This window comes from Pempheris klunzingeri, chromosome 13 (assembly GCF_042242105.1).
Source record: "Pempheris klunzingeri isolate RE-2024b chromosome 13, fPemKlu1.hap1, whole genome shotgun sequence".
In the NCBI taxonomy this organism is placed as follows: Eukaryota; Metazoa; Chordata; class Actinopteri; order Acropomatiformes; family Pempheridae; genus Pempheris; species Pempheris klunzingeri.
The window spans coordinates 18851729-18878500 of record NC_092024.1 but is presented as its reverse complement, the minus strand read 5'-3'; the positions used below and the strand labels follow the sequence as shown (position 1 = coordinate 18878500).

The following is a 26772-nucleotide window of genomic DNA, read 5'->3' as shown; positions in this document are numbered from 1 at the left end:
TAAAACCACAGAAGACAGAATGTACAGCAGAAACAGATCGGTGGGAGGAGTTTAAAAAGCTAGATCAAGAGTGGTTATCTGAGAGAGAAAAAAAGACGATAGGGAAAAGGAGGGGTTAGAATGGGCAGACGTAAAAGAAAGGAACAGCAAAAAATAAGGTATAAGTAAAGAAGGAGAGGAGAGACAGAGACAATGTGGCTCAGTCAAGAGAGTCAAGAGTTGTCTTTATGGCTCATTATGGCAAACACGTCAGATCATGTGCAAGCCGTAGAAACTGCAGGAAGTTTGCGATGACAGGGAGGAGTTCCTCGGGGAGACACAAACACAAGGAAGGCGTGGCTTCCTCTTTTTTGGCGGAAGTAAAAGGGCTGATGGGAAGCTGCTTTCAGATGAGCAAGAGTATGTTTGCGTATACATGTGTATAAGGGTGGAGCTCCATGTAACAGGATCTCGACATGAAGGGAAACGCAGGCTCGGTGCAACTCTCTAATGAGAGGGAGAACCTGATCAGAGTCAGATGGGGAGCCCCGAGCACACAACCCCCTGCAGAAAGTGCCGCCCGACACCCTTTGTTACCTCCAAGTGAGCTGAGACCAGCCCATGAACCATGTAACTAGGTGGTTTCCAGGTTAATGAAAAGCTGTAACTCCAGTCTCACTGTCTCTCTTCGCTAAACTGACGACTGCCCTCCCTCCCCACACCGCATTGCACCCTCCATCTTCACCCCGACATTCCTGCCCCAACCCATGGAGGGGGTTGAGGGGAGAGTGGGGGGAGAGTCCAGGGTCAGGGGCAATTAACGGTTTACTTTGTGTGAAGTATGCTACATTTACATTTTGGGCTGATTATTATCCAGAGTGACTCACAATGAGAAAAATGTTTCAATTTCTGGATTCACTTTAATTTTTGGATTGCGTGTATTAAAAGAGCCAAAGAACAAGAAACAACAGTCACAGTTGCAGTTGTGAAGTTACATGTGTAATAAATAGGTATCCTAAACTTAAATAGTTCATAAAAACTAATCATGGCACACAACTATTCTCCAACATGTCATGCTTCACTGACTATTTTGCCGTCATCCTACCAGATGTGCTTGTATTGACACTGAGTTTGGTCTGCACCTTGTTGTGCGTTTGCGATCTCGATGAAAAAAACGTATAGAATCTGGATTTTCTGCTTTCCGTGGTTTTTTATCATAGTAAATGGAATATCATTGGGTTTATGGACTGTTATTTCAGACTAAACAAGCACTTGAGGTGGACATATTTCTAAATTTCCCGAAATTTTATCGAGCAAATGATTATACATTACTTGCAGCCCTACTAGTAGTACTGTCCTCTGATAAAAAAGGAATATTCACACTACAAATGATTCCAATAATAGCTATTTGTACAATAAAATAAGTTATTGTAATCTAAATTGGGCTGACAAAACAACCAAGAACAAGCTCGAAGAGTTCACAATCTATTTTGATCTAGCCCAACCAACAGATGCCCCTCCTAGGTTAATGACCTTCTCAAAAACAAACCCACAATAAATAGCATTAAAGAAAATTTTGTTTAAAATCTTGAAATTGTTGTAGAAAGAACAATCTGCCATGGGTGAGCAATCAGATATGATAATAATAAATAATAAATATGAGATCATTTAAAAAATGAGATTTTTCTCCAGAAACTGCATCTGCATCATAAAATCTATTTTAATCCAAGACACTCGTTTTTAAAAGTACAAAAACTGAGGAGGCCAAGCCACTTTTTTTCATCAATATATGAGTGTAGCCAAAAGGAAATGACAAAATGCTTCTCCATGAGATCATGTGAGATCATGTGTGAGGTGGTACATTGCTCCCTCTGGCATGATAATGTTAATAATGCCTTGTAGTATGTGATACACCATATTTATGCATGTGCATGTTTGAGATTAGAGAGAAGAACATGAAGTTTCTCCTTATGTGCGTGACGCAACCCAGTTGTTGGTTAGGATTTTAAACCTCCTGCAGTGTTAGCCAGCCATTAGATGTCCCCCAGGGATCTAACCTGAGCCCCTTACACTTTAGCTTGTATGTTAACAACCTTCCTGCCATGATGTACTGACTCAAATGTATGTAGATGACACCATAATTTATGTGCATGCCAAGACAAAACAGTAGGTGGCACACAAGTTAACAACAGGAAGATGCAGGATCTCCGGCTGGCTCACTCAGTGCTGTGTTACCCATCCATCCATCCATTTTCTTCTGTTCATCTGAGGTTGGTTGGGATGGCAGCATGCTAAGCAGAGCACTCCAGATGTCTGCAATCTTTTGGTCACAACCCAAATGTTGTTGATCGACTGATAAATTGAGAGCTTTGCCTTCCAGTTCAGCTTCCTCTTCACCACAATGGTCAGGTACAGTGCTTGCATTACTGCTGAAACTGCATCAATTCATCTGTTCCACAGGATCCACAGGCCCAGCCGGGTTCTTTGGGCCAACCAGCCACAGGAAGTGTCATTGGGATTGAATGCATTTTAAGGGCTTCAGGGATGTCTTGTCTCTTGTTAAATATTAGCAAGACTACATGCTTTTCATTCAGTCTAAAATCTTTGTTAAGGATGAAAAGCTTCAAGTAGTCTCAGACTTTAAGTACCTTGAAATGGCATTTCACACTTAACCTTAGAAAAACAGGTGAACAGGGTTATCCATTCAGTCAAACTCAAACATAGCAACTTCAAATTCATTAGGAACCAACTGTCAACCGATGCTGCTAAGTTGTACATGCACTCTATGATTTCCCCACACCTGTCATATTGTATTACCACATGGCCAGAGACAGGAAAAATATTCTTAGACTCATGCACCATTTATATGAAAGAACGTTCAAAATATAGGGCAAAAACCAACAAGGAGTTAGATAGAGCGACCTAAGGTTAAAAGGTTGCACTATTTGACAATGGTCAGATAACATCAGGCTAAGTCAAGTCAACTTTCTCAAGTAGCTGCAAACTTTTGGAACATGATATTCAGCACTGTCAGGCATTGCTCTACCATCTCTAGTTTAAAATCATAATTGAAACCTAACCAATCATGTGACCATTCACAACCAGGCTCTGAACAAGGAGCATCTTATTTCATTTTTGCTTAAATGGAATGTTTTTAGTTTTGTATGCCGCTTTGGGTGCGATGTTTATTCTCTGTTGTCCTGTCTGAATTATAATAGTTGATGCCATAATTCTTTTATTGACTTGCCTGCAGAGAGACTGATGATGGAATTTAGCTATTTAGCTACAGCTGGGACAGTCAATGACTGTCCATTGTCCCTATTACATAAATTAAATAAAATGAAAAATAAATAAATCGGATAGATGTACTTGTTCGCAAAGGTGCGAAACAGGGGTCATGGCTTGACATGATCAGTTCGCATGCAACAACAAAGGCAAACAGACACACTGCAGCTCATCTAACAAGACTTTCACTTTTACATCCCATATCTAAAGCTATGTCCAGTGGGGTCTGGTCATCGTTTTCCAATTAGCACTTTAAGCAGCAGTTTAGCTGAGTTAATACTTTTGTCATTGTGGGCTTGCTTTCCTACAATACTTTCGAAATTATCTCATAAGCAGTCCAAATGTTATGCTATCAATCATTTTAGTAGTTATGATTCTCCACTTTTTCAAAACTGTGGAACACAGCTATTCATTTATCTGCCAAAGCGGTCGTCTTAGAGGATGAATCAGTATTTGTTTAAAGGAAAAAGCTGCCAAATGCTCCTTCTTGATTCACAACAGAAGTATTTGCCTACTCTTGGAGTGTTTCTGTACAAACTGCTGCAACTAATCCTAAATCTGCAATTCACAGCCCACCTCCTCCTCCCCCTTAGAGAGAGAGGAGAAAGATAAACCCTCATTTGGAAAATAGGTAAACATCAGCTCCCAGGCAGGTACACATTTAGTGAAGTTTACCTTGCAAAAAAAAAGGAAAAGAAAGAAAAAAAAATTTCCTTTGATTCTGAGTTGGTGGAAAAAGTAAATTTACTCCAGTTGCTGTTCAATTTGGACCGGTGGACATTAAAGCAGGAGCCGGTGCCTAATAAGAGCCATGCCTGAGAGAGAGAGAAAGAGAGAGGGGGAGAGAGACGGAGAGAGACCCAGTGGAGGTGTGTCTGTGTCTGACTCTCGGCTCCAAGGCTCCTGCTAATAGATTTCAGCTCCCTCAGTGTCCCAATTAGCTGGTATGTATGCTTGGTTTATGAATTCATGTGCGGATGTTATGTGTGTGAACATGCATCTACACCAATGCATGCATATCTATAGGCGTTATATAGTAGGTTTCTGTGTGGATGTCTATCATTAAAAACAATAGCAACCTTGTGTTATTTAGACACTCTCGCTATGGTCTAGAGATCCAAATTAAAAACAATTTTCTGTTTCTTGCAATTTGCAAAAAAAAAACCCCAGTATATATCTTGAGCCAAGACCAAAAGGAAACAATTTACACAGACCCAGTCTGAGCAACAGAATGTCTATCAAAATAAACACATGGCGACACAAACAGACAAACAGATAAACCTGTCCAGTTTTAGAGCAGCTTTTACCACTTTTTAAGGAAGAACATTACAAAGAAAATAGTGGGTGCACTTTTAACCCTGACCCCGTGTGAGGACGGACAGGCACAGCTCAAGACTCACCTGTAATAAACCCACATAGCTTCTACACGTGACCATAAATCACGCTGTGTGCCTTCAAAGTATCAAATATCTGCTAATACAACGCCGGTCACCCCTGGCTTTCATCCCTGTGTTTCCTTCTCTGTGTTCTGGTGGTGGCACTGCCTTCAAAGTGCAACCATCTCACTTTTTTAAAAGGCACGCCAAGCAATTTATTTACCAAGAAACTGCTGCCGTAAATGACAGAAAAAGCAGTACAATTTACTGACAAGTATGGGGCAGGGGGGCACAGAACGAAGCCAGAGGTCTTGGCTAGGCCTGTGAAAACTATAAAGCTTTAGTAGTAGCCCACGACCTGTTAATGGCTGGCTGAGACACTGTGGTGTGAGGCTCCTGATCACTACAGCTCAAGACTGCTACCACTCTTGCACAACGCACAAACAGGAGATGGTAATGGAAAACAAGCTGTTAAATACAGCCTGTGCAATTAGTAGCATCTGATTTATCCTTCTTTCACATGAACCGCAGGCCATACCAAAAAAAAGCCGAAAAAAAAAGCCAGATTCTTTCTTCTTACATAAAGTAATAACTTAAAACATTTGAATGATTTGCAAAAATAAAAACCTCTAACGTTAACATTGTTTGAGGAATGAATGGGTAAATGATGCATTTCATTTTCCACAAAATGTCTAAGGCTTTTGGCATTGGTGCCCACGTGTGTGGAGAATGAGTGCAGAGCTGGCCAGGCCCGCCGAGCTGGGAAAAAAGACCTGGTATGCTCGGAACTTCACTACAAAGACCCAAATACCCACCAAGAGGATTCAAGGCAGATGTGGACAAATAATGGCTTTCTTGTAAGTGGTTCGTACATTTGAAAAAATTATACAAAAATATGAGTTCATGTATGAGTTGTTAGGGTTGAATGGGTGGCTTACCTTGTCTTCACTACATCGAGTGGGTGCATCAAGCAGATCTCTACCAGACCTAAACAGTAGAAACAGCCAGGATGAGTCAATCAAGTTACAGAAACTAGTGGAAAAGAGCCTAGCCTCGACAGGATGTCAAGACTTAAGCTCTCTGATGAGGCATTATTTATAGCTGTTAATATTTGTCAACATTTATAGTTGAGACACCATTGTTACACCATTGACCCAATATGAACTATGAACTAGTCCTTGGAGATCAGATAGTAACGCAAATTTTATATCAAATGTAACAGTTCACCTCAAAATAATCTGATAATAGAGTTGCCTGACTGCTAACTGGAGCAAAAGTGGATGACTGTGCATGGGATTTTGTCCTTTCATTTAAAGGCAGTTTTTAAAGTAAAAGAGCCGTACAAATGTACTTCTTCTCGCAACCAAATGGTTTTGACAGACATCCAGCGCCAGCGCCTGCCAACCTTCCACGAAAACCTTATCATCACTCTGATTATGACTCTGCCTAATTTAAACTTAATTCTTGGTGTTTTGAGCCTTGTGCCATCTTTGCAAGAACATGGGTCTGAATAAGGGATCCAGTGAGACTTCTTTCCAAAACTCCTGTGAGTGACTATAATTGTCGGCATTTTGAAGGACTGAAGCCACCAACCATATCATCCCCACGAACCCAGTACATCAACAATGTGCCAGCAGCTGGAGAATCAATGCAGCCGGGTGATCAGTCAGGGACTCTGAGGTTTCGCACACATGCTAACTATGTGCATCTGTGTTTAAAAGCCACTGCTTTGGCACAGAGACCTTCTGACTCAATCAGGACTTTTTTTAACTCATAATTCTCACTGCATCCCTTTACTAGTGCTCGGAGGGCTTTCCTTGCAGATTCCACTGTGTGTGTACACAGCTGCTATGCAATATGGACTCGTTCTAATTTGCTCAATTAAACATATTGTCTATTAAAGAACGTGTCTTCTGGGGTTTTTCCAGGGAAGTAATTATCAAGTGAAATACCACAGGAAAAATTACTTTGTCTACAGTTGCATCTGAATGTAGAAATGGGTGGACCAAGAACTAGTGAATCAAGCTACCAGCAGGCAGGAGTCAAATCAGAGTCCATCGGCCACGGCTCAGTTGACCTGACTATGATTGTTAATGATATTACACTGAAAAGGTAAACACAAGACTGCTTTGGACGCATCATTCCCTGGCCTTGCTATTCATAGGCCAGCAATGAAGATGAGGCGCATCGAATCTTTCAGCAGGTAATCAGATTACACGATGAAACCAAACCTGCCTGTCTGCCTGCTTGATCAGCCTGTACAAACACGAAGATGCTGGGAAGTGACCGAACATGCTCCAACAAGCGATGCTGTGGTGGGATAGCAAAGTCTGGGAAAAAGAAGAACCTCTGCAATCTCATCCAAACAGTAAAAGCAAAAACGAAGCAAAAATGGAGAGGACCAAAAAAAAAAAATAGATCATGTTTCATTGCATAGTTGCATTTTGAGACATTAATTTGTTCTCCTTTAATTGAAGCACAAACAGCAGCCTTCAGCCAATGGATGAACGCTGCTGGACACCAGAGGACTGTCGCAACACAGCAAACCCAAAATGCCTTCACAACATAGTATGAATATGGCTTAAGAGTGTGCAATTAATGGAGTGCTAAATTTTCTTTTACAGGTAAGGTATGTCTCTCATATCTGTAAACTGGAAAAGGTATAAAATGGAGTAGAGCCTGTGTTTGTCTACAATGGTTATTATCTATATCATCTGGAACTAGAAACAACAACAACAGCAGCAGTAAATATATCAGTGAGGTAAAGATGTATTATGGTGGAAGTCACATGTTTGCATTTCCATCACTAACAAACTATAAGATAAAATAAATAATATTTCATTAAATAGTGAGTATACAGCTACTGGTGACCAGAGCAGCTGTGCACAGGACATCTGGATACTTCACTTAAAATGATTCACTCTAGATTCTGGGCCCCATCGTAAACCTCAGATTACAGGAACTCCTAAAGGATACAGGTTACCGAATGCTTCATTAACTCAGAAAGGTAACAGTAGTTAACACTCTTTACTAATTAACAGGCCTGCACCACTGTGCAATTCAGATACAGTGATTAGTTCAGTGTGCTGAGTTCAGCTCTCAGGCTGTCAGTTTTTAGTGCCTACGTGCACTATGGACCAGTGTCTTTAGACGCAGGGTTGACGTCAGTAAGCAATGCATGTGGCACCTCTATGATGGCAGTTGCAGAAGGATTGAGTGATGACAAGAATGAATGCAAAACTAGGCTATGTTTGTTTGAACATCTGTTTAACGCCCTGGCAGACAAAACACCTTAAGAACAGCTGATGGCAGATGAGACGACAGGCTTTAGGGGTTCGAAGTACAGCTAAAAGAGAAAATGTGCAACCATAACTCTAAATTGACCTTTGCACTGACATGTAGTGCAGCTCTTGTTCAAAGACAATTTTAAGGTTAAATTATTTGTACCAACAATGCAAGAAGGAGGTTTACCACACACACCAGAATCAGTATGCTATGATTCAGTGCACGCCATGATAACATACCTAACTGACTACTGACGCTACCTGAGGTTTTCTATGCATCAAAGAAATAATACACACCCAGACAGTCATTATATTGTACAATAACTGTCTAATTATTAATACTACCTATATTTTTTGGTGTGTTTCCACTTCATCTAGTGATTTCCTTCATGTCCCAGAATGCCATTTGACAACTTCCAGTCACAAAGGTCCTCTGTGTTTTAGATGTAAAAAGGTTAAAAGACCAATAGTGAAAGTTTTTCCAGTCAAGCAAAAGTGAAAGTCAAGAGAGAACAAATGTTGTTGTGGTCTGTGTCAATCAAATTACTAAAAAGCTGCAGAGGAGGGCGTTGTGTTTATACAACTGATGACAGATCCACAAAAGATGCAACTTGTCGGATCACATTTTGACCTATTGAGGCTAAACAGCCATTAATTGCTGATATTTTAGGTGGATGCTTTTCTGCTCCACCTACAAGAAATGTTTGATTGTTTAACATAATTTATTAGAATTCAGCTCTGGTGGTGACATGTCATGGAAATGTCTCTGTGCTGAGGCCTTAATGACACCAATTTCATAATTTCCTCGACACCACTGTGAGGCAGCTCCACTGTGACACATTGCACTGCTCTACTTTAGCTGTCAGCACATACTGCCGCTTAATCATAGAGCACGGCAGTAGAGAAGCCACACACTCTCCGGCGCACTTCATACCCCTCTACAGTCTTCAATGCATGTCACTGAGTATGGAGAGGGCAAACAAAGAGGATGATGCTACTCAGTTGCTCAGCCTTCTCCTCTCTGGCTGCAACCTCAGCTGCAGCCCCCCCACCTCCCCCAGCTGTGAGGAGGGGAGGAGGGGTAATATTACAGTGACCTGCCATCTGGTTGACGTTTATGGCTTTGCTACGCATCAGTGAGTGACATATTGAGAGATTCCATTATTTGACGGTTCTTTTGTTTCTGAACCACAATGGTAGTGACAGGGCTTGTCATCCAGCGCCTTGCACACACACACTCTCAGCCAGTCGCAAGTGCTAATGGCAAAGGAGCGTCTGGAGTACAGCCATTAAGACACATCCTTAAATATACAGACTGCGATTTGCTACAATGCAATCTGCACCAAGACACAGTATAAAGGCTGATTGTGCAGTGAGAAGAAAAGAGCTGTGAGGATACAGTCAGATATTACACTGATTTTATACAGTGACAACATATAGTTTTGATTCAGTTCCTGGTTTTCTTATTGCACAGGGCTGACGTCAGATGCAGCGTTTTAACAGCCGTGGAATTTGGCTTTTGTTTCGTGTACTGGATAAGAAAACCATATGGCAGAAACAATGAGGCAGGATGTTAAAAAGTGCTGCATCATCCCTATTCAGATGGGGCGATTTTGTGAAGATGATACAGTATGTCTCTGGATTGCATCCAACAAGTAGCTTCACTGGTAGTACTAGTATCACCATAAACTACCGTATTGGCAAGACATTCCAGGTCGTCTGATGACTTGTCTTCCACAGAGAGAAGATCATACATCACGTAGATGAGATGATTATCTACGTTGGTTTTGGCTCGGGAATGCACACAGTTTGCTCCCACGCAAAAGTGAGAAAGAAAAACAATAGTTCGCCAGGGAGTGATTGCTCAACGGGTGCAGGTGTCATCCATCATGCAGAGACACACTGAATGACTGTAATTCCCAGCAGCCACAGGGAGAAGGTCACTGCCACAGGAAGCACAGCTCCCCCCGTTAAATGGACTAATACATGAGAGACATACTGGACGCTCATTTCACACGCTTACTTGACCCGGTAAATGCTACAGTCTCTAATGATAGTTTACATGCTATTTTCTTAAATATGCCATTAATAGGTTTTTAATTACTTAATACATAAAATAATGGAGAACTTCCTTTAAAACATGATATGTACTGTTTGAAAGGCATGACAGTGGCAAAATATAGATTATTATGAGCTCTTCATCCTTGGTGAAAGTAACCAACAACACGAATAACATAACAATATCCAGAATCCAGAAATTAACAGAAAAATTACTAATTATTTTTAAAACCTGTTACTACGGGATACATTTCTTGGTTCATTGAGAGCCAAACCAGAAAATGATAGGGCGTCCTTGTTTCAAGGCGTGAGATGAGGCATAAGAGTGTCATGATGACAGAGCTTCACCTCACAGGCTCGCTCTGGTTTTGACAAGAGGTCCTGACTGAACCTGCAAGCTGATACCTCATGCCCTCATGTCCTCCATTAATACTTTTCAAAACAGATCGGATCTGGAATGCTAAACAAACCCCGTGAGCTGCTGCTGCTCCCCTGCAATTTGTCATCCGCAGTAACAAAGCCAGCGTGATATATCCTTCAGCAGCTGGGCAGGGCGGTCTGATATAGAAACTCTGATTAATCTCAGGCTCTTTTAACACATTCAGGCAGAAATTAAGGTGAAAGAACAAAGAATGCCATGGAGATAAATGAATAAAAAGATGCACAGACTGACATTGTCAGCTCCTCGGAATTAGCAACAACTAGCAAGTGAAAGAAGAATTAAAGATACATCATCTTTTAATAAATCATGTTTTATTTGATTGCAAATTGCACATTTTCACCTCCAGATTTGCATCTCTTTTATACAATGCCTACCTGCTACTCTGTAAACTTTAACAAACAACTTGAGCCTCCCTGACTAAATTTTTATGAGACATTTATTGTGGTAGTTCATCAAAATATAAACCTACCATGACAGATGACAACAAATGTACACTATTTCCAAGAAAACACTTGCTCTTGGCATAAACAAAGCAAATCAGGGAAGTGGGTGAAATAAATGTAACATAAATGTACCCAAATAGCACGAGGCCTGCCTGGTTAGGCCAGGCTAATAAACCATAGTTACTACCAAGTGAGGCACACTACAGTGTTGAAATACTGCCTTGGAGCAAAACCTGTTTTTAAAGCAAACAGGCGGCGTAACAATTCCAAACTGATCGCATTAAAACTGAAATGGAGTATAAACCATTTTTACACAATAATGGCAAAAGTAATTTGTCATAAGAACATAGACTGACCCCATGGGGAGAGAAGGGAGGGGTGGCAAAAGAAATGCCTGTGATTCCTATATATTAAAAGGCAATCAAGTTAAAAAAAAAAAAAAAAAAGAACATTATATTAACTCTAGGACTGATTATGTAGGAATTTACATATGTAAAAAAAAGACAGGATAATGAGAGAGAGAGAGAGAGAGAGGGAGAGAGAGAGAGAGAGAGAGAGGGCGCTATTAATCACAGATATCACCAATCAGGCTTCCTGTCTCTGGAGCGCAGAAGCGTCCAAGTTAACTCCCCAAACAGCCCCTAATTCTGCACTTGAAAAAGCTCAAAGGGTGCTTAGACAAACAAGCGGGCCCATCTCCAGTGACAGCAGGGGATTTTTTAAACCGAGGGCCCCCGACCAGAGGTGAAACCATCCCGGCATTCCGCGCACTCCTGCTACTGGTGTTATTATCACCTCTGAGGACGCGCGGAGCGAATATATCCACACTGTTAAAGTAGTTTAAAGTAAAATCCTTAAATCTAAAACAGAGTCTGAACACTTTTCTTCATTGGTTATCAATAATCTCGTATTAATATGGTAAAAAAACGAATTAAATGAGGCTAATCCCTCTTTTTAAGGCAAAACTGCTCATTATAGCCTACATGTATTTATTTATGACTTTTAGAAAGACTTTAATAATGTCAGTGTCACTAACATTGAACTTTACGTCCAAAACAATGAGCGTAAATGGCTTTTGTTGTTGTTGTGCATGCTTGCAAACTTCAACAGCAAAGTGTCTCTTTAAAAAAAAAAAAGGAAGTACACACTATGGAAGATTTTCAATTGGACCCTTTCTCTACCAAGGGAACTCTGTTCAATGGCTGTCAGTCGCATTAAAACAGGTGAATTTAACGTGGATACAATTTCGCTCCCCATCTATTTCCTCCTCCGCGCTGGTGAGCGAGCTGTTGACTAGTTGACTAGAAGGATGTACATCCTGCGTCCTGCGTTGACGCGTGAGGTGAAATGAAAGAGGAGAAGACTCATTTGCTTACTTCACCTGATACTTTCGCCCTTCCTGCGTAACGGCCAGCCAACACCCTCAAAAACCAAACACCTCCTTAATTTCCTTATTTGACACCCGTATCAAGTTCAGAAAAAAATAAACAAAAGCTGTGTTCCGATTGTAAATGATATATTGATTTCTGAGCGGAGCTGTCTCCTGTTTAGATTTATAGTTGGAGGTGATGCGTCATGGCGCATTTGTCCCCACCGGCAACACGCAGAGACACTTCGGGTATGTCCGTGTCTGTCAAACTTGAGATGAACTCTGTGAAAATGATGAGTGTGTGTGTGTGTGTGTGTGTGTGTGTGTGTGTGTGTGTGTGTGTGTGTGTGTGTGTGTGTGTGTGTGTGTTGAAGGGGTCAGGGCCTGAGCTGACGGGCTAACGATAAGGTAGTGACAGACTGACAGACGGACCGTGCAGACAGCGCATAGCCGCCGGTCCTCCCTCCTCCATTACTGTCACTGTCTTCTTGACACCTGTGGTTACACTTTTTTTTTTTGTCTTCACGCACTCGACCATCCGATGCAAATACACGCGCCAGCAGCGCGGAAGCGGCTGACAGGAGGAGAAGAAAAGAGGACAAAATGGATGCAAAGTCTGGTGTAACTGATGTCTGAGAGGAAGTGCTCCGTGTCATCTCGGCCCGATTTCTTTCACGAGGATCGCTTTTTAAGCAAATTGTCTCCAACTCCTGCAGGGCACCTGTCACCACCTAAATAAACTGTATAATCCTGTAACAAAAGGTCACAGGTGATGCCACATGGCTCCACCAATATGAGCACATCGTGCAGCCAGAAACCCTTCAGGGCATTTTAACAGCAGTTGTTTATGTTGTTCAGTATAATGCAGTGGTTCCTAAACTGAGGGTCGGGAGCCCATAAAGAGTCATTACATAAAACTAAGGGGTCACATGATAATTACTTGGGCTGAAAGAAAAAGGATTGCTAAATTTTTTTGTACACTTTAATAATTCTTGGGTTCTTTCTGGGTCATTTCTAGGCCAATAAAATTCTTCAAAATAAACAGTAACTCTTCAATTGACCTACTCATAAATGTTAGGCTACTCATATCAGGCAACGGTGATTATCTGCAAGTTCACAGAGCAATATTTCCAATGTCCTATGTGAGTTAACATGTGGACATGGACAAGAACAGCTATTCTACTACTGAGGTACTGAAGAGCCCAAACAAACCACCCCAACCTCACTGCTCTATCGGGATTTGTCACATAATTATATGTGCAGTACCCTAATTTTTATTTGCTAAAACTTTTCCTTTTACACCTCCAGACATGATGGTCATCTTATAAACAAAAGGTGTACCATGGCATTAAAAAGACTGGCATTACTACTGAATAGTGAACTAGCGAATACTGAACTTCTAGTTTATTACAGATTTGGGGCTCTGGGCACAAAATGTGTTTTTTTCTAAAGTAATGAAATAGAAATTCTGTGTACAGCAGTGCTGCAAGACAGAAATCAGTATATTTTTCTCTGCACCTTGACAAGTGTGTGTGTGTGCACTGATGTGACTTTAAAAAACGAGAAGAAGATCTGAAACCCCAATATTCTGTGTTACGGACACACCTTAAGCCAATAATGAAACGGTATTATAACCATTTTCTATATGGCTTTAAGTACCTGTCCACATATTTAAGATATTATCCAAGTGGCTCTGCAAGCCCATCACGGCTTTTGCTTAATCAGCAGCTGAAAAATATGTAATTCTTTAATTCAACCATGAAAATCTCCAAGACTAGCATCAAATGGTTTCAACCAACAACATAGCTAAATTATTTGATTCCATGTGCCACAGCTTAATTGTGTACCACCTCTAACACAACTGTCTGCACCATCTCATCAAACCAGCCTAAAAACCACACAGCTACTTCAGTGCTTTCATTACTAGACTGTAATTCCACAAACTTTACAAATGAGAATAAATGGCCCTGTTGCATCATTATAAAAACGGTAATCAAATGTGACAAAGGTGTATTCTTAAAAGAGGAACTACAACATAAAGACCAGTCCGTGCAGCAGACAGCTTTCACTCTAATTCCATTTAAGTGGATCCCTCGATAAAGAGAGATTACAGGTAACCGAAACAGGGAGAGAACAGAATCAGCCCATCCCAGGACCAAAATCTTTTGCCATCTATTACCATCTATTTTGCAATCAGGGAGATCTAACAGCCTGATAGTAACTAAGAAACAGTGATGTTTAATTCCCTGCAACGCTGGATTTACACGGATGTAATAGACATGCCGCCGATGGATAATCCTTAATGTGTCACACTATTCTCACTACAGGGGTGACATGTAATTTGTCATATTCTTCAGAACAACAACTCTGTCAATCAGTGTGTGTTCGTGTGGCCAGGCCAGTTTGAATGCACGTTATTGCAGTCATTACACATCATTTTGTGGTTATCAGCTCACACTGTTCCAGTCTGTACATGTTAAATAATTACATCAGACATCCGCCCTGTCACACACTGATACTGGAGGGGAGAATGACAAGGAAGCGTGACTAACAAAGCGCTACTGTGGAAGGTGTATGGCAGTGATTCCAAACCAGGGGCACTTGTACTTGCCAGGATTTATATGGAGAAAGTGTCTCAACTAATTTTGAAAAAAAGAAATTATGGATTTGCTTCAAAAGCATTCAGGTGTGTTTGTTTAAGAGGGAACTGATGAAGTATCTACAGCTTCAATAGGCTAATGAACAGGGTACGCCACCCACCGACCCACCTGAGTTAGATGTAGCACATAAACACCACCTACAGCTGTTGGGAGAGGCTTAAGACTACTTAAAAAGTAAGCAGATAAGTCTAAATATATTGCTAACCGTGCTAATAAAGTTGAGTAGAGAACTTAACTACAAGTCCCAAGTAGCATTTAGGCAAGAAACATTCAATCATCAAGCTTGAAATCAGCTCTGTGCGCCGCTAATGGAGGACAGGAGCTCAGATTTTTAACAGTTCACTTTAGATTATTGGGACAATTTGGGGGGAATCCAGCAATTGTGGCGACATTTTTTGCTTCTAACTGCAAAGCTTTTTGAATTTGCTGAAACATCCTAAGATTCCTGTATTTCTATAAAGTAAAACTGAGTATATACTTTAAAAAATAAATCAAATGAGAATACAGAACAGGGGGGAAAGACCTCTGGAAGCAGCAACCCCTCTAACTTTCAACTCTATAAATGACTGAGTTATTTAGCCGCTGCCACTCAAAGTGGAAGCAGTACGAATGCTAACATGACCTACTGAAAAAACACACCTAAACATCAACAAGTATGACGAGATCGTGTTTGAGAACAATATGTATATTCTAACAATATCCACTTTTAGATATCTAATAGTGTTGGATAGCAGTCAGTTTAAAATCTGTTCAAATAACACATCTGGAGTATGACAGTGTGGTTACACCACTCGAAAAAAACGTTAGGGATCACTGACGTGTGGCTGCCATTGGAGCTGTGACGAAGCCAAGAGGGTTAACCTGGTGGTATAAGACAAAATAGTGCTACAAAAACTACAACTGCTACTGCTACATAGCCACAAAACAATCAAAACAACAACTTTCTATGTTCCATGATACTTTTTGAGCTTTCGCAGAGCCCAACGAATGGGCCATTATGGTGAGCCTTTATATGCTGCTGAGTGATGTGAAACAGAATAGTAAATGGGTAGTAAGTGGACTTCCCACTGTAGACACCACCATCATTAACTTCACCACCACGTCACCACATCACTGCAACATCACCACTGCTGCTGACACACCCACCCAGTGTACAAGCTCTCCTCTTCATCCAATTCACCTTGTGTAAACAAAGATTACACCTCATCCATTCCCCAACCCCCAGAGGGGAGAGCTGTGTCGTTACTGTCACCTAGTGGACAGAGGGGAGACAGAGATTGATTAATACACAAAGAGGTGAGACTGAGAGAGAGATGGAAAGCACATGTGGGAACCACACAAAAGATGGCTCCCTGCCTGAGAGAGAAGAAAAGCAGCTGCAGAAACATATTTCAGTTACTGTAAGAAGAAAAAAATAGATATACAAATTATCCATCAGAAAAGTGTGTCATTTTAGAAACAATAATCTCTTTTTTTAAATCACAAAAAGATCAAGGTTTCTAGCCTCTGAGCTTTATGACTCTGGGACAGAGCTGACCACTCAGCCAACATAAGCACAACTTTCTCCGGAAGCTCACCTGAGTCCATAAAAGCTGATAATAGAGCCAATAATTGGGAGGGAACAGCAATAATGGAGTTTTAGTGAGGCAGTAAATTCTTTAATTAGTTGTTAACACCCTGTGTCTATATGGATAGGCTGAAGCTTCCCCCATTGCTTGCTGCTGTCTAGAGCGCGCTGGATGACCATTCAGGCACGAGGCCAGTGACTCATCTTTAAAGAGAGAAAAGACCATCTCCTTTACTGTTAACACGCTGTCGAGCGCCTGTATGTCATAATAACAGGCTGCTGGAAGACATTTAAAACTAAGAAAGCTGTCATGTGCGAGCTAACTTGAAACCTTGCTGGGATCTAACTTGAGGTCGAAAATACAGACAGGGTAGAGATCTTCTGTGGGCCCCACGCCTCTTGCCTCTTGGAAGAAAACCCTTTTTGGCTGACATTTCGGGATGCATCATGGTAAGGACATTGTCCAAACATACAATCTTTGCGGGTAAAGAAAAAGCCTGCAAGGTAGATAAATGCAAATGATGCAGGGACTGAAAAACCAGCGGACATTCCTGAAGAGTGATACAATCTTTCAGTCCACAAACTATCCATGGTAGGAGTGATACAGTAGAGGAGAGAGTGAATAATCTGACAGGGTGGTCCGTCCTTTCTGTACCACTTTGGGCTGATGGGTGTGAGGGGGGAAAAGAAGAAGAGCTGTGAGGCTGCAGTAGTAGCAGGGGCAAAACCTACAGCGGTAGCAAAAGGGAAGTACCCGCACGATTCGCTTTTGCCCTAAGCCAGGAGAGTTAAAGGCAGGAAGCCATTACCAAAGTGTAAATGCACTCAGCCATCACTGCTTAAACATTGTCGGAATATGTTCCAGCGCTTGAAAAAAGTAGGGTGTGGGAGGACGTCAGTCCCATGCAAACACAACAGGGCTCTCTTGTCCCCTTTAAATAAAAGACTGTTGGACAAGTTAAGATCCCACACAAGGCTTCCAGCATCGCATATATTGTTAGCAAGCTCGTTGTGTCTCTTTCCAAACATTGCATAACGCCACTCCAGATGCACGCCGGTGGTTTGAGCCTGATGAGAGAGCGTGATTATGTTACATACGGCGGTGGTTTGATGCAATAATTATGCAATCAGCAGCACAGCTTTGTGTTATGTCTATGATTTATCAACATTATTTGAATTGGGGTAATTAATTGTTGCAGGCGGGCAGGCAGGCGGGCTTAATGGCTCGCTGTGTGACAGGGCATCTCTGACGGCTTTTGTTTTGGCAGATGGCCGTGTGCCACATCGCTCACCCATCACAAGGGAAACCATACTCAGGCTTAATCACAATACAAGCTTTACCCTCTCTCAGTGCAAGTCATACGCAAACAGACCATGGATCTACAGATAAGCGAACAGATGCAAAGAGTCTTTGAGAGGCACAGACTGGTTCTACAAAAAGGTCAAACTAGGGAACTCCAGCATAAACCAGAGAAAACATGGCATTATTCCTGCAATCTTAGACAGTTAAGTCAAGATTGTGTATACATGATCACATGTCACTTAAGCTGGAAATGAGAGGCAAGGCTCTCTAGTTGTTGTCATTAAAGAGACAAACCCTGGAGCTGCTCCATTGGCAGTGAATGACAGACGGGACTTTCTGGGCCGACTCCGCGTCCGAGGTGATGCTGAGAAAGGTCAAGCAAACATTCTTTGAGTCCATAAGTCTGATTCATTGTCAATGGAGCAGAGCCGCGTTTTGTCTCGCGCTGGCATCAGATTATAGCCTCGGCTCTCTGGTTTCTGGCTTTGTAAGTGACTTGTTGCAGAAGGTAGCGGAAGGAACCACAGATCACAGAAATACAGATGCACTCAGCTGCATTTAGAAGGATCTATTTGGAGAAACTTTGAATGTATGCTAAAAGGAGCACTGCATGTTGTGCTTGCTTTTACAGAGGCACACAACAGTCAGCACAATTTAGGCAACAAATAAGAGAAAAAAAACGTTTGTAGCAAAATTCAAAGCTTCACTGGGTTCATTTCACATGTGTGGATATGAAATTGTTAATGAAATTCAGCAACACGTAAAAGAAACAGCTCCATCATCCTGTAATTGAGGGGTCAAGATCTCCTCGTTGGACAAACTCCAACTGAACCGTGCACGGATGTGGTGGTCGCTTTTATCCTGCTATTTGTCAGAAAAGCTGAAATAACTCCAAACTGTCAGCAGAGAATTATGAATGAGAGCCAGTTTTTTGGAAAAAAAAAAAAAAAAAAAAAAAAAGTAAAGACACACAGTAACCAGACTTATAAAATCAAAAGGGGGTGTTTGAGGAGTTCCAAAACGCAGCATACATCATTTGAGAATATCTGATTGGTAAAGCTGAAAGACTGGGAGAATCAAACTATAACTTTATGGAGGATTACCAAGGTTTTAAGTCATTTCATTTATTTACAAAGCAGTAAAATCTTCAAAGAATGAAATTAAACATGCTGTTGAAACTTTGATTTACAAGTTTCAGGGTTCATTTTATTTTTTGCGTCAAATGGAAATACAGTATTTTCTTTTGGATTTGGATATGTAAAGGTTCATAAAAACGAACAGATGACACCTTGGCTTTGACTCGCTACAATGTGTGGGGGCTCTTGTGCAGAAGCCAATCAGGTCTTGGGACAGATCCTAACATGTCCTAAAAGGATCCGTCAGTTTGCTTATGTTTAGCCACCGCTGAGGCCAGTTTGGCGACAGTAGTTGCATGGCCTGTGTACATTTGAAGCAAGAGCGAGGCGCTGCGGCGTGTGTGTAGCAAATGCTTTTTGGGCACTGGCTTTGCTATGACAGATGCTGACGATGAACTCTTGACACTGGCTCAACCGGTTTATGTTCAACATGTGTGTGTCTGTTACTGTCTCTGGTTTCCAGAAGGCTGCCCTAGCTGGCTCACTATGGACGTAGGTGTGTGTGTGTGTGTTTATGTGTGTGTGTTGAGGCCAGGCAGAGATGAGAGGAGCAGCAGGATCTGTAGCTATCTGGGAGGTTTTGCGTAATGACACACCGGGGACAGATTAAGTTCCTGTCCATCAGGGTTCCATCAGGAAGACTCTGATTTACGGCCGTGCTGACCAGCCAGGCAGCCCTCCACCCAAAGCAAACACACACGGAAAACACCACCGCCTCTGTGTGGTGGCAGCTGGTGGGCTCGCACACATGTTGCATTTGGCTACTTCGTGCGCCGGTCAGTTTTTGACTTTACCATCAGAGGTAAGCACGGAAGAGTTTTAGCGGGAAAAAGACGAGCTTGAAATTACAATTAAGTCAATTTTGATATTAAATTCTTAAAGTGTGTGCACACACATACATGTCTGTTTAGAATATATAATACTATGCATGCTACTTACTGCCTACCTCCCCAGAACAGCGAAAGAAGGGAGATGGACAGATCCATTAAACAACATGTCACCCCCAAACACAACAATGATAAATCACATGCTGCAAATTATAAGCACCTGTATGAATGAACGGCAAAGCAAAGCCCTCTCCCACTGTCTGACTGCATGCTTTCACTCTCTCAGACAGCCACCCCACCACCTCGGCCCCCACAACCCGCCTGGCCCCTTCTCTCTTTGCTGACCCTCTGCCCCCCTCACTCGTACCAAGAGGAAGTCTGCCTGAAAAGAAATAACTCACCACGTACACAAAAGGCCATTTTGACTTAAACTCTCCATGAAGTGATAGATTTTGATGTTTTATGCAGAGCTGACCTACAGGAGCTGTGAAGGAAAGCTACATGCAAAGCAAATATGAACACTTGGATGGAGCATAATCTCGTTCCAAAGACGTGGAATTCAGTAAAGGAAATTCAACTTTTTTTTTTCTTTCAAATAAAATAAGTTTCTTTAAGCGGGGCACAAGTTTGGCACAATAGTAAAAACAGCCTGATGATTAATTGGAGATTCAATATGTAACCTAAATATAGCAGCAAAAAATAAAGTTCTCATCTCAATTCATCTTCCAACATACTTAATTCACTTTCAGAGGACTGTGGCCCTCTGTTTAAGACCACCTGAATTCATTATGCTAACAAGCCAGCCTTGCTGATAGGCACACGGGCTGATGTGAGGAAATGTGAGTTTGATTAATGTGGGCAAAATTGAGCTGTGCAGACTGCTCCCCAGCCCCAGTTAAAGGAGTCGCCAGCCATCAGGCTCAAAAGGCTGCAAGCAGCAGAGCAGGCTCTCTGGCCTGTGCTGCTGCCCGACACTTCACAGCAAATCTGCTGCAGACCTTCACTCTCCTGCCACACAAAACAAAAGTGGCCCCTGCCTGGACTTGAATAAATCTAGCTGGCACACTGAGCCCTAAATGAAAACCATATTCCTGATAGCTTACACAATGAGGGAGATGTGCTTTGTGATTTGTGTTCATGTATATACATATCAAATAGACCTGGGCTGGCTTGTCTCTGTCTGTGATCCTCCAGTACTCTTAAACTAGCCAGACCACAGCAGGCAGCCAGGACCAACCGAGCCAATGAGGCAGACTCTCTTGAGAGCCAGTCCCAGGAGATGGAACATCTCACAAAGCCCAGCCGGCTAGATCCAAAAGCAGCAACCCTGGCAATCTCTAGCCCTTAGGGAAACATGGCCCACCATCGCGCATGAAGAAGGCATAGAGGTGGAGAGGTAGAGGGGGAGAGGGGAGGGGGAGGAAGGGGAAAGCTGAGCAACTAACAGAGCCCCCAGGTACCTGCCTGTACAGTCGCCTCTCTCCAAATGTTTACTTTGGACCAGACTGGCGGCCAACTGGTTGCAATTGACCCTCTACCAGGACGAGTTAGAGAGCGAACATGAGACTTTTCCTTCTGGGAAAAAGATGGAGGAAAGCCACACACGTACACAGACTCTAAAGCACACACATGCATACAAATGTAAATTAACAGATGAAAAGCAAACACAAAAATACACAAATCACTTTAATTGTACAAAAAAAGCCAAAACTTTAAATAAGAACCTGTTATGTGCAGCCCAGTGCATCAGAGTAAAGAAAAAGGACTAAAACTTTATAAGTAAGCTGGAAAGAGGCCAGAAGTCAAAAGCAGACCCAAAACCTACACAAGTCCACCTGCCACAGGTGTTAAAGCTCAGGCCTGCTGACACTCAGTCTGGTGGAAAACAGGGTGGCTGTCACACAGGACTGGGCAGAGTCAGACACTGTCACCACCACAAAGATTATATTGCAGACTCTGAGCCCTCCTCTGCCATTCCACATGTTGACTGGCTGGTCATCCACCCAACAGCAGGGAAAGACTAGGATGGAGGAGGGTTGTAGAGAGGACGCCCGCTGGCCCCATAGACTAAATAAAACCTCTTAATCCACATAAACTGCTCCATATGAGTATTACATCCCTAACTCTGCTGAACTTCCAAGGGAATGGAACTCATTTCGTGGGTAAAACATTACCAGGATTCCTCCTGTTGCTGCTTGGCTTCCATAATAGGTTCCGTGTTCTGCTGAGGCCTGCTGTGATGTGAACCCTCAATTCGCCCGCAAATATCGATGACAGAACGCGCTTATGATGAAAAATGCCCCGGAAAATGTAAATGAGGGAACTGGCTAGATGAAATGATTGCTGCCTGTGAGTAAGCATGTGTTCGGACAGGCAAAGCATGTTGGTCGACAAGGATACAAACTATGTGCTTAAGCCGTTTAGGGATTCGTTGCACCACAAGAAAATAAAAAAAATAAAAAATGGCACGCCAAACATGCCACCCCTTGCGAATCGTGATCATACAGGCCTGCCGAGTTGATATGATTCATCAATAAAAATCGCATTTAAAATAAACACTTCCATGTAATCATTTCCCTTGTCAGCTGGCCTATTCATGCTCAGCACGCAAACCCTCTCAGTGCACACCTGAGCAGTGTAAGTATACGTTGGCCCAGGCAGGAAACAAGGGGGGAGGGGGTAGGTTGGCATTTCACTCCAGGCCAGTCATTTGTCACAATTGTCACAGAATGCACAAACACAAATTACTGAATTATAACTGCGGATGTGTGTGTCCTGCCTTGGCTAAATCAATACAGCGCTGGGAGCTGTCATAACAGGGGTGTCTGGGCCACCATGGGGCGGAGGAGGCAGCCCAAGTCTGTTTTTGGGATTCCTGTGTTAGTCGTTAGGAGGTTATTTGGGTAAACACAAGGTGAATGCATGGCTGCCTGACATGCAAGAGAGAGGAGGAGGAATAGGAAATAATCAGCAATAATGCATATCAAATAATACATATTAAAGGTGCTACAACTAGCATTTTAAAACAGCGATAGCTTATTGTCACAAACAGTGATATATTGGTGTAATCACTGTAAACAAATGACACACAAACCTTTCAGTTTCCTCTCAGAAACAAGATGTTGGGTCTGTGTTGTAACATTTGCTAAAGAGGACAAAATTTATTGCACGATAAACAAATTGGATTGAGCAGAGTCATTTAAGGAAACATCACCAAAAATTCTCTAATATGAGAATTTGCTGCTTTTCTCTGTTCATATTATTGTAAACTCAACATTTTTGAATTTTGGACTGTTGGTCCTCGGGACGTGCATTTCAAGCAAAAATACTATCGGATAGTCACAGTGGAACTATTCAAACATTATTCAAATAGTTCATGAAATGGGATGAGAAAAATCCCAGACCGTTTGTGTCCACATCTTTACAGAAACCTGGCTTCATCTCAGAGCTCCGGATCAATCTACTGCTCCCGAAGGGCACACTACCAGGCCTCGGTACCACGAAGAAAGATATAGTTTTAAAACGAGATAATAGTCGGATAAACTATTCGATTTTTTCTAATTTTATGACTGTTCCAAAATCATGGCCCATCTCTAGTTGGTTCAAACCTTGTGTAGCCTATACTGGTAGCGTTATTTGGGAGTTAAAAAAAGGAATAAAAACATTAACAATATATTGTTTAATAGTAGGTAAAATGCAATAGTTGCCCATCTTCTCAGCCATGTCACCATAATTACAGCCTACTAAAATTCTAAAGCTAAAGATTTACTGATGTTGAACTGCTACAATGTAGAAAAGCTACAACAGCCATATTAGTTCTGCACAGGAATGTCTCTCCCATCTGTATCCATCCTGCACAAACTAAATCTCCAGTGTTGCTAAAAGAGGTACTGCTATGTGTCTGACTTGCTCTGTTGTACAGCGAGTGTGCCGAGGTGAACCACACAGGTATGGTGGGCCAGACACAGGAAACGTATTAACATGGACCGCCGTTTACTCTCTTAACCACACAGCGTCCCACAGGGACAGGGATAAAAAGCTCAAGCCAAAGTTTCTTCACACACACAGACACACACTCACACTCACACACAAATCTAAACATATAAATTCGGATATACTAGACGGTTACACAGATACAAAATAATTTTAATATATACTGCAAAAATTGAGACAAAAATGCACATAGAGATGCACTCAGGAACATTAAAAGCAGATATAGAAACACAAATTAAACCACAGAGAATTTCAAACAAATTAAAATATTTAAACATACAAACATACACAGATTTATGCATGCACACACACTCATTCAGACATAAACAAAATTTCACACACACAGTGACACTCTCACAGACAGAGACAGGCATCGGTTTCTTAACCTCTCCACGTTAACACCTGCTCACATAGACATTCACACACTATCCATTAACACCTACATAAAACACCTACAGGCACCCGTATTCTATTAGAGGTCAGCGCCCAGCTCCTCAATTTCATGGCCCATGTATGAGGGCGGCAAAGGTGAATGTGATGACAGAAGGGCAGGCGAGCTGCACTGCTGCAGATGATACACTAACATGTGGTTGACATGTATGAAACTGCCTTGTGCACATGCCTATACGTTTCAATTAAAGCTGTGAGTATCAAGTTTTTACACAAAACACAAAAAGACATTGATCAAATTGAGGCTCTGAAGCTCAACAGAGATGGAAAAAAGGAGAAGGAATTTACATAAAAAGAAAAAGAAAATCATTCTGATGCCCAGAAATCTAAATAATTCATCAACTTATTATCTTCTTATTATTTGGTTATTTTAGATTTCAGACTCTGCTTTCAATTTCCCTCTTTTCACGCACTCTGCTCCCTCTCAGAAGTACTGAGTTGTTCTCTTTGGCTATCTGACTCCCTTCTAAGCTCTCCTCTTTTCCTTTTTTCCCTCCCTCTCACTCAGGAACTGTGTCTCTTCCATGGCTGGGAGGTTGTAATTTGTTACAGGCGGCTGGGCAGGCAGAGAGGTCTCCCTCTTATCTGGACGGAGGATCACCAGGAAAATCATATCAGTGGGAAGGCGTGTTTAAATATAGCTGTAATTGCAGCAATCATTTCTTGCTGTCTCTTCAACCCCCACCTCCTGCTTTAAAAAGGCCCCACCCGTTCTCCTAACTTTCTCCAGTCTCCCCATCAGTCCTCCAGCCCCCCCCAACCATTCCCAATTCCCCGACGTTTTTTCCCCTGGCTTTTCAGAACAACCTCCCTCTTCCCCAGCATTTCCTCCTCTAGTATCCAGTTAATCCTGGCTCGTGGTGTGGGCTCGGGGGCTGACAGTTGCATGACAAGGAATGTTTCCCTTTGTAAGAGCCTACTTCCTCCTCGCGCAGTTTTAGCCTAATTGAAATGTTTCCTATTGAGCTCAATCAAGGGGGCAATTACCTAATTATTCGCTTATGCCTAACTCGACCCTGTAGAGAGAGACGGCGGGCTAGGGAGAGGGGAGAGGGATGGAAAGAGGGGGAAAAGGAGGAGGAATGGAGGAGAGAGGCAGAAATAGTGAGATGAAGGGACAGTGGAAATGAGGAAGCAAATTAGACAAAGAGCACTTTTCTTTCACTTGAGGATTCTTAAACTGGGCACACTGCAAGAAATGTCAAGTTTTAATGGTTATTTAACGTATACACAAAGTTGTAAAGTCTAATTTTGCAGAACTCTTATGGACCTTTTCAATAGAGAATCCAAATTCCACCAGAAATTCTTTGAAAGTGGATTATTTTGATATTAGTTGGAGCAACTTGCCTCATTTCAAGACACTGCCCTCTCTTCCTCAGGTGAAACTGCATGGCAAACAAGTGCAACTGACCCTTAGGATCTTTTTTTACTGGCATTACGAAATACCTAATTTCGAGACTGAATACAAAACTAACTCAAGATGCACATTTTTTTGCAGAGCGCAGAAGAAAAAGGTGGTTCTCTGAGAAAGCGTCTGGTTTTATGGGCTCATAAGGAGAAGTATTATCAAAGAGAGGAGCGAGGGGGACGGGGGAGACGAGAGGGAGACATTAAAGGAGCTGGAATGTTTTGTCCCAGCTCAGCCGGCCTCCAACACATTTAATAATGAGACAGGTAATAAAACACACTGGCACACGCACCCTCATACACACACACAAACACGTCACAGCAAATGGGAGGACATGTTTTCATACGTTTTCTTCCAGGCTTTCCTGACATTAAAACAGATTGCCTATGTCATGTTCTGAACCATAATAAACAAAATTTTATAGCTCATTTGAAAACGGAGTATGTTAAAAAGCAATCAGTACATCGTTAAAAGTATCCATCTTGTGCAAAGTAAATGCCTTACTTCTGAATAATTTACTTCAGCTCTGTGAATAATGTCCCTCAGCCGCGCGATGGATGGCGTAAATATCTCTACCTGTGTGAGAGAGGCTGTGTTTGCTCTGATTTGAATTCTGTCCTTCTTCTCTCTCATCTCCGTAAGCCCGGCCCAATCCACAGCTTCAACAAGTGTTGGCTGGGTGACTCTTAAATCAATCATTTAAATATATGGATAAATCAGCGAGCCGTCTGGGTTTAAGCACACATGCCGTAGCTTAATTCACCCGAGCAAACGAGCACAGCAGCCATATTTCAGCCAACATGTGCACCACTGTTGTCTAAACAAGCGCTGCGAGGCAGGCCGCAGAGGAGGGTCCTGGCTGGAGGTCATGGAAAGCAGTTATAATGCGTGCACACAAACACACACACACACACACAAATATAGACACACACGCCGGCCGTGAAGGGAGTGAAGGCCCTGGCTTGAGGTCATGGAAATCAGTTATAATGCCGCCTTTCACCAGGGAAAATGAGAGGAGCAGGGGATCACAGACAGAAGTTGCTTTCCTGTGACACATATGAGCAAGTGTACACACACCAACACATGTACACACATGCTCTGTGGCCTCAAAAACACACCAAAATAGGCAGCATATGATGGCCTGATATGCTCAGACCCACACACACACACAAACACACACAGTCACACTGAC

General features: G+C 42.2%; 1 protein-coding gene across 1 annotated transcript in view; it reads right to left on the bottom strand.

Annotated features, from left to right (window-relative positions):
* Positions 1–26772, bottom strand: part of slc25a21 (solute carrier family 25 member 21) — an 87500-nt gene that overhangs the window by 24794 nt on the left and 35934 nt on the right. The window contains exon 3 of the mRNA XM_070842598.1: positions 5579–5627. Within this exon, the coding sequence (XP_070698699.1) occupies positions 5579–5627 (49 nt within the window). The remainder of the gene's footprint in view (positions 1–5578; positions 5628–26772) is intronic.